This window comes from Montipora foliosa, chromosome 3 (genome assembly GCF_036669935.1).
Source record: "Montipora foliosa isolate CH-2021 chromosome 3, ASM3666993v2, whole genome shotgun sequence".
Lineage (NCBI taxonomy): Eukaryota > Metazoa > Cnidaria > Anthozoa > Scleractinia > Acroporidae > Montipora > Montipora foliosa.
In genome coordinates, this window is record NC_090871.1 from 48862529 (window position 1) to 48877528 (window position 15000).

The window sequence follows — 15000 nt, forward strand, 5'->3', positions numbered from 1 at the left end:
AAGAAGACTGAACTGTTTGTATTTTGGTTGGATCACTTACTAATTGAGTGTGCTATCTTGAAGACAATGAGTAAAACAATTCTGTTTTCTTTGAATCGGTTAAGATTCTTGTATTTTTGGTGGTAAGGGCCGCCCATAGTATCGTTTCTTGAAGTTTGTGGCCAGTCCAACGTAGGTTTCAGTTGTTGTCTCGGTGGTGACTGTGGCTTGATAGATTGCGTTAGTGTGAAAGCATTTTCCTGCCAGCTTTCCGATCTCAACAGTTCAGTCTTTAAAATTGCCTCATGAGTGTGATACTTGTACATTACGAAACAGTTCTGTAGCATTAAAACGATGGTTAGTCGTGAAACGTAAACTGCTGTGAAGTCATATATATATATATATATATTTCAACCCCGTGTGAAATTGATAGCGGCCGTAAATTCTCGAAAATAAAGATCCAAAAAACTTGGCAAGACATTTAGGAAAGACCTGTTGTGTACGAAAAGGTAAAAGAAACTTGATATCAAGAATTTGATCATAGGAGCACTTTAAAATAGTGTAGCAAAGGAATATACTCCATACTAAGATTTCTCGCTTCCTTTCACGCCGCACCACGATCCGAGTGATCTTGGATCGTAAATCCTAATCATGTTCTTTCCATTTATAATGAAACAATGCATTACTAGTGACTAAATCAGTGTGTTCTTGAATAGCATCTAACGTGACCAACTGTTTCAAAGGGCATAACACCAGAAAAAACACACACATACGAATCAATTTGATTCGAGCTTGGCCCCTGACTCGAACTTCACTCGGCGAATTAAAAGGGAAAAGGCGATCAAAGGAAACTCTCTTGCCCCTGTCTTCCTGTGTACTGGCTCATGGCGTTCATTGTAAAAAATATTTATCATCATTATCGTTCTCTCATCTGGGAGAATAGGGCGATTGACTTGTCTCCTCCAATCTGCTTTGTCTCTCGCAGCGGTGTCATTTTCTTTGCTGCCTAACTAGTGAATTCCACGGTTAATTTCACCCGAAAAACCGACTGATCGCATGAATCACGAAGGGACGAGTGTGATATCGGGTTTTCCAGCGAAACAAGTTTACTGTCGAATTCACCAGTTAAGCAATTAATTTGTCTTGAATAGCAAGAGTTTTAAAAGAAAACAAGCAAATCCACAGCAAAAAAACGGAAAAGGAAAGAAGCCATTTCAGAGTTGACTGTCAAAAGCCAGAAAATAGGAATCACGTTAAAATTAGAAATCAGAGACGTACTACAGCTCGTGATGTGACAGATCGTCTTTGTCGGTTCAAGATCAAACAAGGAGTAATTTATTAATGTACTTTATTCCACTTTATCTCTGAAAACGAGATCATTTACATGGATTTTGATGTATTTCGTTGAAACACGCCACCTTGGCTTAGAACCAGAATCGGCTAGAAAGGACAAACTTCAAACAAGATCTTCAACAAACTACCTGTACGTGCTCTAAACAAACTTCTGAAACCACAAGCTGGTGATGTTTCTCCTTACTTTTACGAGAACTCATTGCGATTACATGGTTATAACATAAGCGCAAAATTTTCTTGTCACTGTCGAGGCACATCGAAAAAGAGCTAATTAGGCAAACGGAGTGAAAAAACCTGTTGTTCGCTCTCATTTTAAAGCCAAACAAACCATCAAACGGATCAATTATTTCTGTCCAAAAAGAGTACAGATGATTGTTATTTAACTCCAGTTGAGAATAAAAATTCGAGTTGCATTCCTGAACAAAGGAAAAAAACGACTAAACCACTTTTTAAAAATATGCATCTACTTGAAATAATTCATGCGTAGAAAAAACAAACGGTTTAGTGTCCAAGAAAATAATTTATGGAGTAACTTCTTCCACCAAGTTTGAGCTATTACTGGTGGACCGTTTTTGTCGTTCTCGTTCTCTTTCTCTCTTCTTTCGTTTCTGTTCTTCTGTCATAGGGCGTCGAGGCATCTTGCAACCTTAGTAGATTCAAAATTAAAAATCTTAAGACTTTAGTCAAAAATTTCAATATGGAGTAAAAAGCAGCACTAAACAAATTAATAATAAACACTCAGCTTTAAGTTTATATCCCTCCAATGCTTAACTTGAATAAATACGTAGCCACAAGTGTGTCCTGATCACAGCTATATTATGTCAAACCTGGTTTGAAACCAGCGAAAAATGCAAGAAAAAAATATTTTCAAACCGTACCTGAACGCGAAAAGCATCGACTGTCAAGAGCTTTCGGTGACGTAGCATGGACGTGTAGCCGCATCGAGCCACAGAAAGAGCCCGAAAAATTAAGCCTAGTTTATGTTCAGATGTGCGTCTGATCTGGCTTGAGCCTGCGATCCAATCAACAACAAGTCTCTGGTCAGCGGTCGACTTTAAAAAAAACAACCAGCTGACCTCGATTAAGTCTAACTTGAGCCCGCGATGTTGTCACGTGATACTCGTCAGCGGATACCTTGTTTAGACAGGTGTCAATTTAACATAACATAACCTTGATTTCTAATATCAAAGATGTATGCTGTAAACTAGCTAGTGTGTCAACTGGAGCTCTAAACTTGAACCCTTACATGGTTACGTGATACTGGTCACATCGGCATACATGGAAGGGTTGAACGGACGTACGGTGAGCAAAACCAAATTTTCTCGCATCAATGGGTTACCATATTTTCTTAACTATGGTGCTCCGCGCGCGCGGAGCACCGCTATAAAATAATATCATTTTTGGGCTGTTACCGGCTGTTTATTGATGATAGTGAAAGATGATTATAGTGTCCGATTGGATCATTTTATTAAAGTTTGACATCGTTGCTTGAGTACCTGTATCCTTTCCTGCTATTTAGATGTCAATGAATGGATAATCGGGTTCCATGATTGCAATGAAAATGCAACTTGTGCAAATACCGCTCAAAATTTCAACTGCACATGCAAGCCAGGCTTTACTGATGATGGATGGATATGTTTAAGTACGATTACAGTTGTGTTTTGTGCGTTTATCCTTATTGGTATCATCACTAGTTCGTTTTGAGCCTAAGGCTCGTCAGAAGCATCCGCTCGCTTTCGCCAAGTCTGATTTAAGCCTTAACCCCTCCCACAAGCTAGATGATGTCACAATCTGCTTCTCAATGCAAGAACAAATGTTCTTCATAAAAGGGATGCAAATCGGTTTGTTACGTTAATATAATCTCAATAATGCACACATTTTGACTGGTTTTCACCCACGATCTTGAGGACAAACACAGAGCTGACGTCATATTTGAGAACTTTTAGATCTTTATTTTATGAAAACAAATAGATTCCATCTGGCATGCAGTAACACAAAAATCAATGACGCACTCGGTTATCACCTCGTGTGCTCCTTTTTTTGTTCTTGCCACACTTTGACGTTATCTGCGACGGATCTGTTACTGAAACGGCGCACGGCACCATGGCACCTATTTGTTAAATAGATCCATGCTTCTCATAAGCTCGGTCGATTGACAAACAAATGGCAATGGCGCATTTTGCATTTCTCATTGAGTCCCGGGCGAAAAATGCAAAGCTTTATATGCGAAGCGCTGAAGTTACAAGAAATAAAAGAACAACTAAGGCCATTTTTCAGTTTGCCAAAATCGAACATCAATCAACCACTCTCAAAAGGCATTTTGACTTAAAAGATCTGTGGGAAAAATGATCTCTGCACCTTTCGTTTTAAAAGAGAAAACACTAGCCCTGTTCGTAGAGCAAACTTATGATAGGAAATGACCAAAACTCTAAAGACACAACGTAATTTGCCAAGATCATGTCATAAAATACGGTTAAAGTGTTATTTGCGAAACAAAAATGAGATCTTCAGCTTATAAACTTACCTTTCGTTTCTGCAACTAAGAACCGTACCCAATAAAATAGGCCCCCAGACGAAAGGTTGACATGTCACGTAGATCATTCTCCATTCCATGCAGAATGCCTTTTCTTTTTTTGCGCCATATCCTTATCGATTTTTTTTTAACTAGGCGAAATCTACGAAGTATTTCTTGAGCGAATTCAACAATTCATCCGTTCCATTTAGTCTGGGAGCATCTGTAATCCCGTGGGAATTTCGTGAAGAAAGCAAGCGGCCTAACTAGATATGTTAAGGGGGCCCTAAGGAGCATGACAAACGTCGGCAATTTTGTAACCTGCACCGACGGCTTTTTTTGGGGGGGCTAAAGGTGTGACTTTCAGAGTCCAACATGGAAACGAGGCTTGATCTTCAATTGCTTTCTAACCATCGTCAATGGTGGCAAATATTCGTCAAAAATTCTTATGCTTTAAGTTGGGGTGTATCTGACACGTATTAGCAATAGAACGGATCACGTGACCACGCTAACGTGAAAACGAGGCTGGATCACATAATGCCTTCTAGCTGTTGTTTATGGCGACAGATTGTCCCAATGATTTCTTTATTGGAGTGTCACTTAAGGCGCTGTTACACTGTGAAATGTTCCGTGCAACTTGTCTCGCAATGTTTAGGCGACATTGTGGCGGGACAAGTTGAACGAAACATTTGACAGTGTAACAGCGCCTTTAGACAACTCTGTAACATAACAGTAATAAATCTGATCTCGTGTCCATTATAACATGCAAAGGAGCTTGTTTTCATGAAATGCCTTGTGGCATATTTTTCACTGCTTACTTTTTACAACTAAGTCCATTCAGCCAAATGCAATTTTTTCACAACTCCTTGAAAAGGATAAAAGGTATTCTATTCATCTCCCTCGTCTTCCTCCTCCTCCTTTTCACCATCATCGTCGTCATGATCATCATCAACATTATCAACATCAGATGACTCCTGGTCATCGTCATCAGCATCATTATCACAGCTTACATCATCTTCAGCATCATTGCAGCTGCAGAAATCGGTGCATCAAAGTCCTGCTTTGCGACGTTGACATCTATTAGTGGACCATTGCTCCTTAGTTAGATGGAGGATTTCATCGGATAACAGCTTGTGGCAACCACTGTAAAGCAACCCGTAGAGATATGGTGTACCTCGAGAGAAATCATTTGGGGGATGATACGCAATAGTTGCTGCATGCTGTTGACGCTGCAAACTCATCTAAGCTGACACCAACATGCACGTGTTTGTAGTGTGCCCCTTAGGCGATTCCCAGAAATAATAATAGCTTTATTAATCCATCAGTAAATAAAAAATACTACGAATTTACTATGATAAATTTAAAACATGAAAACTATGAGGTAATGTTCAATTTGAATACTTAGGATTTCGTAGAATAACAACTCAAGAGAATATCATCTATTGTTTAAAATGCGAGTTGCCCTTAACGCAACGGACTTCATGTGCCTATCATTCCTAGAATGTGGTACCTTAGCGCGATTCATCGCTCGAATACAATGGCTATTGATCGTGTGCGTTGATATCAGTGAGTAATTGGGGTGGTTCTTATCACTTAACATTCTCTCGAGTTTGCTCCTTAATTTAAAGCTGCATCTCTGAGCTCTTAAAGGTTAGGTATCCTAGCCTTCAGAATGCCTGCGATTCTGCACACACTGCATATCTTCGGCGAGTTATTTGGGGATACCACTCCAGACCAGAGATGCATACTCTAACACTGTGAGAACACATTTTTTTTGTGACTAGGAAGAGGATGCATTATAGAAAGATACATATCAACACTATTATTCGTGCTCTTGGACTTGCAAAACTGCGGCGCTTCCTGGATTCCAGCTTAGAGTGGAGCTGATATAACAGGATTCTTTGCGGGTATGACTAAGAATATTTTTTAATTGATCACCTCTCTCTTTCGTCCATAACCCGCACTTCAAATATACATTCATTTCATTCATCGAGCCCTTCACGGGAGCGAATAAGCCCAACAAATTGACCCGCTCCCAACTGGTTCCTAGACCAGGATGAAGCAATTAAAGATCTTTGGCTGAAACGAAAAATCCACCATGCACATCTGAAAGAGAACAGTGTAAGAGAACAAGCCGTATTTAACAACATAGAAGCCAAATTAGACATAGAGATAAGAACAACGAAAGAAAACTGGTGGAATAAGAAAGCAGAAGAAATTAAAAAGTTTGGAGAGCGTAACAACTCGCAGGGACTGTACTCCGCACTTAAAACTGTGTACGACCCTAAAACGAACACTGTTGCCCTGGTTAAGAATGCAGATGGAACTCAGCTACTAACAGACACGAAAGAAATACCAGACAGATGGAAAGAGCATTTTCACCAACTGCTGAATCAAGACGGGAACGTAGACAATGATAGTAGTAATATGGGCCCATATGGCTCGGTTTTGAGGGAACGTCCTTATTGGTCAATAAAAAATTTAACGAGATGCATCGCAATCTGATCAGCTACTGAAAATTGGGTCCCTTTCGTCCCACATAATGAAAATTGGGTCCGCCATTATCACAAGCACAGTTTAGTAGGAGGTTTGTGATTGGTTTAGAAGTTGGGATTAAAGTCCAAAAGTTTAAGATGGCGTCGCGACCTACCCCCTGACCAAGTGTCACGTCATGGTATTCAAGATGGCGGACCCAATTTTCATTAGCCAATCAGATTGCGATACATCTCATTAATTTCTCCATTGACCAATCAGAACGCTCCCTCAAAACCGAGCCATATGGTCCCATAGCCAATAAGATGAGGGTATGACGTCATGGTATTCAAGATGCCGGACTAGAAAACCATCTTGGGAAAAGAGCCAATAGGAGGACTGTATGACGTCAAGAGGAGGCAACATGATTGGTTTTTCAAATTCAAAACGGTTTAATACATTAACAAACAAACTATTTACAGGCAGGAACGTGCGAAGAGCCTGTTGCCTAGCCTCGTCCCTAAACTAGGCTTTGGTAGATTGTGCTAGCATAATTTTAAGCATAATTTAGCAAAACGAGCATTATTTTAAGCCTTTATTTCAGTTTAGCTCTGCTAGAATAATCCGAGTTTTTATGCGTTGAAAACAAAAAAAAAAAAACATCATAGTTTTAGAATAATTTAGTTTGTATTTTGTTTCTGTATTGTTTTTGGAAAATGTTGAGGTATGTGCTAAGGCCCATGGTCAAATATGGTCTGGCAGACCAGGTTCCCCTTTGCATGACTCTCCCCAAGCCACCACGCTTATGGCTCGGCGGCTTGGCCCCTCAGGCCAAAGATGGCGTCGTCCTCGAGTACATCTTCCAGCACTTCCAGCGACCAACAATCTGATAACCTACCCCATTGGTCTTCTGCAGTTATGAAGGGTCTGCCATACAGAATAAACTAATAATTCATTCGCGCTATTGTTTTGTAGAACAATACGTATACCCAAGAGAACCGAATATATACCTGGGTAATTTGTACTTACGGGATGAATAAAAACGGATCTTATTTTTCTCTCCCTCCCTCTGTCTCTCTCTCTTGTTTCCCTTCATTGCCCACACCGTTACTCGCTTTCGTCCCAGCTTTTCTCTTTCTATCCCTTCGTCTTGCCCTTTTTTCCAGATCCCGCTCGGCTTTTTCTGCCATTTTATCCCATGGTATGTTACTCGCAGCTTGCCTTGAACTCCGACCGACCGTAATTGTCTGGATTACTTGTCCCTGTTGTTGACCACTGAGCCAACGTGTCAAGTTGCTAATTCACACGTTGAAAATGATATTTATTTTGAATTCTGGCTGACTATTTACATAACAATGATACATAATTATATACACGTGCCGCGCCGCGCACCTACAATGGTCTACAATCGAACTTACACTTGTAGGTTACCGTTAAGAGATCCCCCTTTTACTACTCTTGAAACAACCTATCCCTTTAATAATGCTAACCATAACCTTAATTACGACCAAAGGCACTGTTTCGGCTTAAGATTAGTCCCTGCGATAGTTTTAGGTTTTCCAGTATTGCTGTGAACTGTGACCTGCTTTTCCTTCATGCCCCGTGCGTGCGGCACACCTATAAGTTCATTGCCTGGAATAGTGTACCACGCTTAAGGTCTGATTGGTGCATCTTTCAGTCATGGGAAACTTTAATGCACGAGTTCAGTGCAATTAAAATCGATTTATGTTTCCCTTGTTTTGAGGAAAACTTGTGTCTTCGTAATAATCAAGATGGCTACCAAGTAAAAGCGTCACAGCAAAGAGAGATTTGAACATTTGGAAATTGTCCCTGCTTTATAGCCTATCCCTAGCTGTGCATAGAGTAGTGCAAAGAAAACAATTTACTTTCGTCTTCCGTGTCCACAACCTGTGTGAAAACGCAGTCAGTTGCGTGGCAAAGACAAAGTGCATCGGGAGATGGATCTGTTTCGCGATGCTCAAGAAAAAACTGCAATGGATAACCTGCAATCCGCGAGAACACATAATTTTCTGACAGTAAACTTTCCTTGAAAAAACTATTAGCCCTAGCTACCTGTGGCGGGAAAGTTTACAATTGCCTACAAGACAAGGGCTAACATCATCTCCCAGTTAACCATCGCCTAAACTTCGTCGACCCAGACAAACGAGCCCACAGCAGGGCATTGAAAAGAGTCTGACATGATGGGGAGTGAGACAAAGTATGCCTCGTACGGGAACATCCATGGATCTCTACAAAAGTTATTTACTTGGAAGCATCATAAGCAAATGAACAGAAAAGAATCAAAATAAAAGACTGAACTAAACTTACTTCTGTGGCGGGTTTCCGTAAACTACGAACTCTTGAAACTGAACAACTCGACGGCTTAAAACTGCTGAAACTGGTTGACTTAAACTACTGAAACTGGTTAGCGACTGACTCATATCCTTTCAAACACGTGCTATTAACTGATCTGAAACCCCTTAAGCCTTAGTCACTCAAATGAATTCTCTTAAAATGTCAATCAAAACTTTATGCGTTTCCGGTACTAATTAAACAGTTCTATCGCTGTAACATTCCCTCCGCCCCGATGAAGGAAGCGTTCTTCATCGTACTCAAAGCCTTCGGCTGGTTTTACTACTACTATCTTCGTGATAGGTCTTGAAAATTCGCCAGTTGGTGTTTTTACTTTCACGTCCCTGACTTTTCCGTCCTGCCCTGGGTACACTTTTATTACCCGTCCGGTAATCCATTTTCCTCTCAATGCATTCGAATCTTGTACCATGACAAAGCCGCAACACAAACGTTACGTCTGTCTACGTTCCACCTCCTCCATGGTACTAGCAAGGGGAACACATCTCTTGTCCACCTTCTCCAGAAGGAGTCCAAAATCTGCTGGATGAACTCTACTCTTTTCCTTGGGTTCCTTGTCTCATTGAACGGGCCCTGCGGAACTTGAGAAGACGCTCTACCTAACAGCATATCGTTCGGACATAAATAAGCTCCATCGTCTGGATCATTTGGAACTCGACCAATCGGACGTTGATTGACTAGGTTAGCAACTTCTAAAAGACACGTATACAATTCAAAAGGCGTCAAGGTGTGATTTCCCACTGCTTTCTCTATAGCGGTCTTGCAACTTTTTACAAGAGCCTCTGCGCAACCATTCTAGTGTGGTGCTCCTGGGGTTGTAAACTTCCACTGCATTCCTTTATCGGCACAATATTCTCGAATTGTTGCAATGTACCATCCTTCGATCATCTTGCGGAGTTCCCTTTGAGCTCCTACCATCTGCGTTCCGTTGTCGCTTATCATCATTATGATAGCGGGGTAACCTCTGATGGAAAAAAATATGTGAAGCGTTTGAATGAATTCCATGGTAGAACAGTCAGTAGCTATTTCTAGATGGACGGCTCTGGTGTTGAGGCATGTGAGAATAACTCCATAGTACTTCGCCGTTTTGTTTCTTCCAAATTTTACCGTGAAGGGACCAAAATAATCGCTCGACGTATAGTGAAATGGCGGGGTGTTTGGTGCCGTTCGGTGTGGAGGTAGGTCGGCCACGATCTGCGTTGTTGTCTTCGGTTTCATTTCTCTGCAAAAAACACACTTGTACTTGACCGCTTTTGCAAGGTCGTGACCTCGCACTATCCAATAGTTTGCTCTCGTTTTAGCTACTGTTGTCGCTACCCCGGGATGTCCGCACCGATGAGCTTCTTGTATGATAAGACGTAATACGATGTGGTTATGAGGTAACAATACTGGGTGCTTTGTTTCATAGGATACGATTGCCTTGTCGAAGCGTCCTCCACGGGGGCCAACTCGGATAATGCCTTCGTCATCTACAAAGGGACTTAGCATCTTGAACTCGTTGTTCACCAGGCGGTTCTGTAGGCTTCTCTGTGCGTGTCTGATAACATGTTTTCTGCATTCCTCTAACTCTTGAGCAGATAGCGGTCCTTGACACATTTGGGACTCGTTAGTTTGCTTTATCTTGGCTAGAAAGTTTCTCTTCATCCTGAGTACCCATGTCATCACGCGAACTAGCTTCTTCCAACTGGAAAATCTATTGCTGTCAGCTATAATTGGCGAGAACGCCACAGCTCCTACATTCAACGTCTTCCTACATTCCTTTTCTACGTCTTCTTGGTTCGGCTCTAGTTCGCTCTGGGGCCACTGTTCTTTAGGCAGGCGTAAAAAATCTGTTCCGGACTGCCATCTTCCTGACAACTCCGTAACCACTATACCACGTGAGACATCCTCTGCTACGTTGTGTTGGCTTGGAATATGCTTCCACTGTGCTGGGTCGGTTTGACTTTGAATTTCTCCAATTCTGCTAGAGACAAACGGTTTGTAACGCCTGATCTTGCCACGAACCCATGCTAACACGATGGCACTCTCGGTAAAGATGACGGTTTGTTTGAACTGGAAAAGAGACTCTTCCTTGATTGTGCCTTGTAATCTGGAAGCTAATACAGCCGCTTGTTGCTCAAGCCGCGGGATTGTGATCTTTTTGAGGGGAGCCACTCTTGACTTGGCTGCTATGAATCTGATGTCAAATTTATCCTTCTCTACTGCCCATCTGATGTAAGCACATGCGCCAAATGCGTCTTGAGATGCGTCTGCGAAGACACAAAGTGTCGGTTGGGAATCGGCGGGTTCCGATGGGGATAAACTTCTTGGAAAGGAAACTTCATTAAGCTCTTTCATTTCCTTGAAAAGACTGAACCACTTCTGTTGCACTGTTGAAGGGAGGTCTTCGTTCCACTCATATCCCTGCTGCCATAGCTCTTGAAAGCCAATCTTAGCTCGTATCAGAAAAGCTGCTGCGAAGCCAACAGGATCATAGATTCTTGCTATTTGACTGAGGATACTTCTCTTAGTCCATTCGCTTGAGTTCAGGCAGTCTATGGTTTCAGATTTCACTTTGAACTTAAAGGAACCTTCGGTAGAGTTCCACACAATGCCTAAGACCTTATCTTCACCTGATCCATTAGGAACGTTCACTTCTTCATTCTGTTTATCGCCGGTGTCCTTTAAATCTCTATTTGATTGCCATTATTTAATTCTAAAACCACCTTTGGCTAACACTTCATCAATGTCCGTCGTCAGCTGCCGAGCTTCTGACACGGTTTGCACTGAGTCCAGAATGTCGTCCATGTAGCTGTTTTCTTTCAGTGTCTTTGCTGCACTCGGACTGTGGTTTTCTCTTTGTGCTGCTGTTTTTCTCAAGGCTATCTGTGCCATAGCTGGCGCTGGTTTGTCATCAAACGTCAAAACGGTCTTCACGTAGGTGTCAGGCTTGCGATCTATCTCCATACTTCTCGACAGGAATCGATGTACGTGCTGGTCTTCCTCTGGTATCAGAATTCTGTGGTACATCTTGGATATGTCACCACTGATGGCTACTTGATTTTCTCTAAAGCGCAGAACGATCCCCAAAATACTGTTTAACAGGTCCGGTCCTTTTAACCAATAGTCGTTCAGTCTGTGGCCTTGATAAACCGAGGACGAATTGAAGACAATTCTTATAGGCGTGCTCTTTTTATCTGGTCTCAAAACCTCGTGATGAGAGATGTAATGCACAGGACCAGTGTATTATGCCAATTCCGCGTCTGTTAACTTTCTAGAAAACTTCATTACTTCCATCTCTTGCATCTGCTGGTTATATGCTTCAGCGTTCGCTTGGTTCTTCATTAATCGGCGCTCTGTTGCTTCTAACTTTTTCATAGCTTGTGACGGGTTATCGGGGAGAAACTTAGGATCTGTTTTCCACGGATAGGGAATCATCCATTGATTTCCCACTTTCTTGCAGGAGTCTTGTATCATTCTTGTTTCTTCTCGTTCGGACTGAGTTAACTTATCCACTGAGCAGACATAGGGTTTCACTGCTACTCCCACGGATTCTGTGGACCAAAATTCTGACAGATCAACAGGAACGGTGTAGCTGACGAGAAACATTCTACTTGTTTCTTGATTTTTGCTGGTTGTTGCCCCAAATACCACCCATCTAAGGGGTGAATTCCTGGCCACCAGATGTTCTTATTGTCTCGTCTCGCCAGTGTGCACTTGGGCGTGGTCTATACCAATAAGTAGGTCCACTGGACGCGAGCCTCGATAAATCTTCTCTTTCGTCAGAAGTGACATTTTTGCAGCATCCTCCTTCGAAATTCCGGCAATGTCATCGCTTATTCGGGGAATCCCTATTGCCTTTACAACGAACTTCTCCTGTTAACTAGAGAGGTTAGTTGGACCTTGAACTCTTTTGTCTTCATTTGCTCCTCTTCTCCGCCTATTTTGGTTATGGTAATTGAAACGTTCTTCCCGTCTAGTCCAAGACTCTCTGCTGTCTCCGTACGAATCAGACTTAGTTGAGCTCCAGAGTCGAGAAGTACATTGCCACGCTTGTATAATCCTTGCCCTCCTATTTCTGCTGAGATAATCGGTAGTAATGCATCTTGACTATCCCGGACTGAAGAGATGCTTACTCTGACGGCTGCACTCTTGTGCAGCAGAGGATGATGGTAGTATTTGCATTGCTTGCCGTTCACCGTTTCTGTACATTGTGTTCTTCTGCTACAGTTGGACATTCTATGTTCTCTACCTGCTCTTTTAAGGCAGCTAAAACAGGCGTGGTTCTCCTTGGCGGCATTTAAACGCTCATCTAGACTTAACGCAGCAAATTTCAGGCACTGATCCGGCCAGTGAGTTGAACATTTAAAGGTTGATACTTTGCTTCGTTCTTCATTTCCTTTAGTTACGTAACTAACTGCGTGATGAGTGCTACGTGTCCTGAGGGGCGCGGTGGCTCGCATACGCGACTTCATTTCAGTGGTCATCCACGTCATCAGATAATGGAGAGTCGCCGGCTCGCCGTTCTTTTCTAGATCTCTCGACCAGACTTTTCTGTCATCGGCATCTTTTCAATTAATGACAACATGTGACTGTTATCTGTGTCACCTGGAACTCCAATCTCTTCCAACGTGTTTTGTAACATCGTTTTATTCACTATGATAATTAGTCGATCTGAAATGAACAAAATTACATAACAATCACTGAGACTTTGAATACGCGAAATCTCTAAGCAAATGAACAGAAAAGAATCAAAATAAAAGACTGAACTAAACTTACTTCTGTGGCGGGTTTCCGTAAACTACGAACTCTTGAAACTGAACAACTCGACGGTTTAAAACTGCTGAAACTGGTTGACTTAAACTACTGAAACTGGTTAGCGACTGACTCATATCCTTTCAAACACGTGCTATTAACTGATCTGAAACCCCTTAAGCCTTAGTCACTCAAATGAATTCTCTTAAAATGTCAATCAAAGCTTTATGCGTTTCCGGTACTAATTAAACAGTTCTATCGCTGTAATGAGCATATTGCCGATCTCTACAAAGAGCGATAAATCGCAAGATCCCGCTAAAAGCACCGTTCGTGATCCTGAATACAGGAAAGGAAGAAAACATACACTTTGCAGTGTCTCGGCGAATTCGTAAGCAGACAGATAGAACAATGTCACGATAAAAAGAGCAGGTGGCCATTAAATTTTTTTATGACAGTACTTTTAATCGGTTTGTTTGTTATGTTTGAGAATCTGAACCCTATTACAACGATTGCTTGAAACTCCACTTCTTGCGCTTATTCTAAAATTGAAAAATGGGTAAAATTGGAGGAAAAGTGCCCAAATTGCAAGAAAAAAGAAGAAGCGCCACAGTCCCAAAGGACGTCTATTGTTATCGCTATTGTTTTCTTGAAACAAAGGAGTGTATGCATAATGAAGTAGGGACCTGTGCGGAAATCTGGTCGCTTAGTTTTTTGATATCTTGCTTGTTACTTTGTATTTCTATATTTCTTTTTTATAGTGAATCGTTAAGTTAAAGTACGAATCTCAAACTGTACAGGAGTTTAATTACAGTTATGAAATTTTCAATATCGGATATTGCGTATCTGTCGTACTGATATAAAACGATTGGCTCACTCAATCTCGGTTATCAGCTCATACACCGTAATGACTTAATATGGGAAGTGATTGAGTGGGTCGTTTTGTAGAAACTGACACAACATCCTGTCGTTCTGTAATTAAGACAGTTCAGAATATGACAATTATTCCTTTCGCTCTTACTGGATATGAGACTGGTTATAGCCAACTCGGCGCTAAGCGCCTCATATAAGCGCCATCTCATATCCAACGTGCGCTCTTGGAATAATCGTTAACTGAAATATTGGACCAGTTGTTTAGCATAACGTTTCTTGATCACATCCAAAAGGCATTGGTTACCTCACTAATAAGATATGGAATTCGTTACGCTGTCCTACTAATAATAGTCTGGTTGCCTCCATGTCAAATCCAATATTACCAGTACATAGGTTTGTGAATTGTCCATATTTTTCTTGAATTGGAATCGAGATACTCCCTATTAACCAATCAAACGACAAGGTACAACTAAACCTCGTTGCCAGGGTCTTCATTGTCGACAAAGAGACCCTGGGAACGAGGTTGTGTACAACTGAGTATTGGCCAATCAGCATCAGCAAGTCTCATGGTGGTGAAAACAGCTGCTTGTTTTGATAATAGATAGCTATACAATTAATAAATGCGAGGAATTTTTGCTTAAAATTAATATTAGACTCAACAGATTCCTCCAAGTACCGAATTTTGGCATATCTCGGGATTTTATCAGCAC

General features: G+C 41.5%; 2 protein-coding genes across 2 annotated transcripts; both read right to left on the reverse strand.

The window, feature by feature from the left end:
• Positions 1–4731: 4731 nt before the first annotated feature.
• LOC137996037 (uncharacterized) lies at positions 4732–12274 on the reverse strand. The gene is made up of 4 exons (XM_068841475.1): positions 11957–12274; positions 11403–11875; positions 9561–11357; positions 4732–4876 (listed from the first exon to the last, which is right to left on the reverse strand). The coding sequence occupies exons 1-4, from the start codon at positions 12272–12274 to the stop codon at positions 4732–4734; spliced, it is 2733 nt and encodes a 910-aa protein (XP_068697576.1).
• Positions 12275–12525: 251 nt separating this feature from the next.
• LOC137996038 (uncharacterized) lies at positions 12526–13161 on the reverse strand. Its single transcript, XM_068841476.1, has one exon. It carries the CDS (start codon positions 13159–13161, stop codon positions 12526–12528), a length of 636 nt encoding a protein of 211 aa, XP_068697577.1.
• Positions 13162–15000: the final 1839 nt, after the last annotated feature.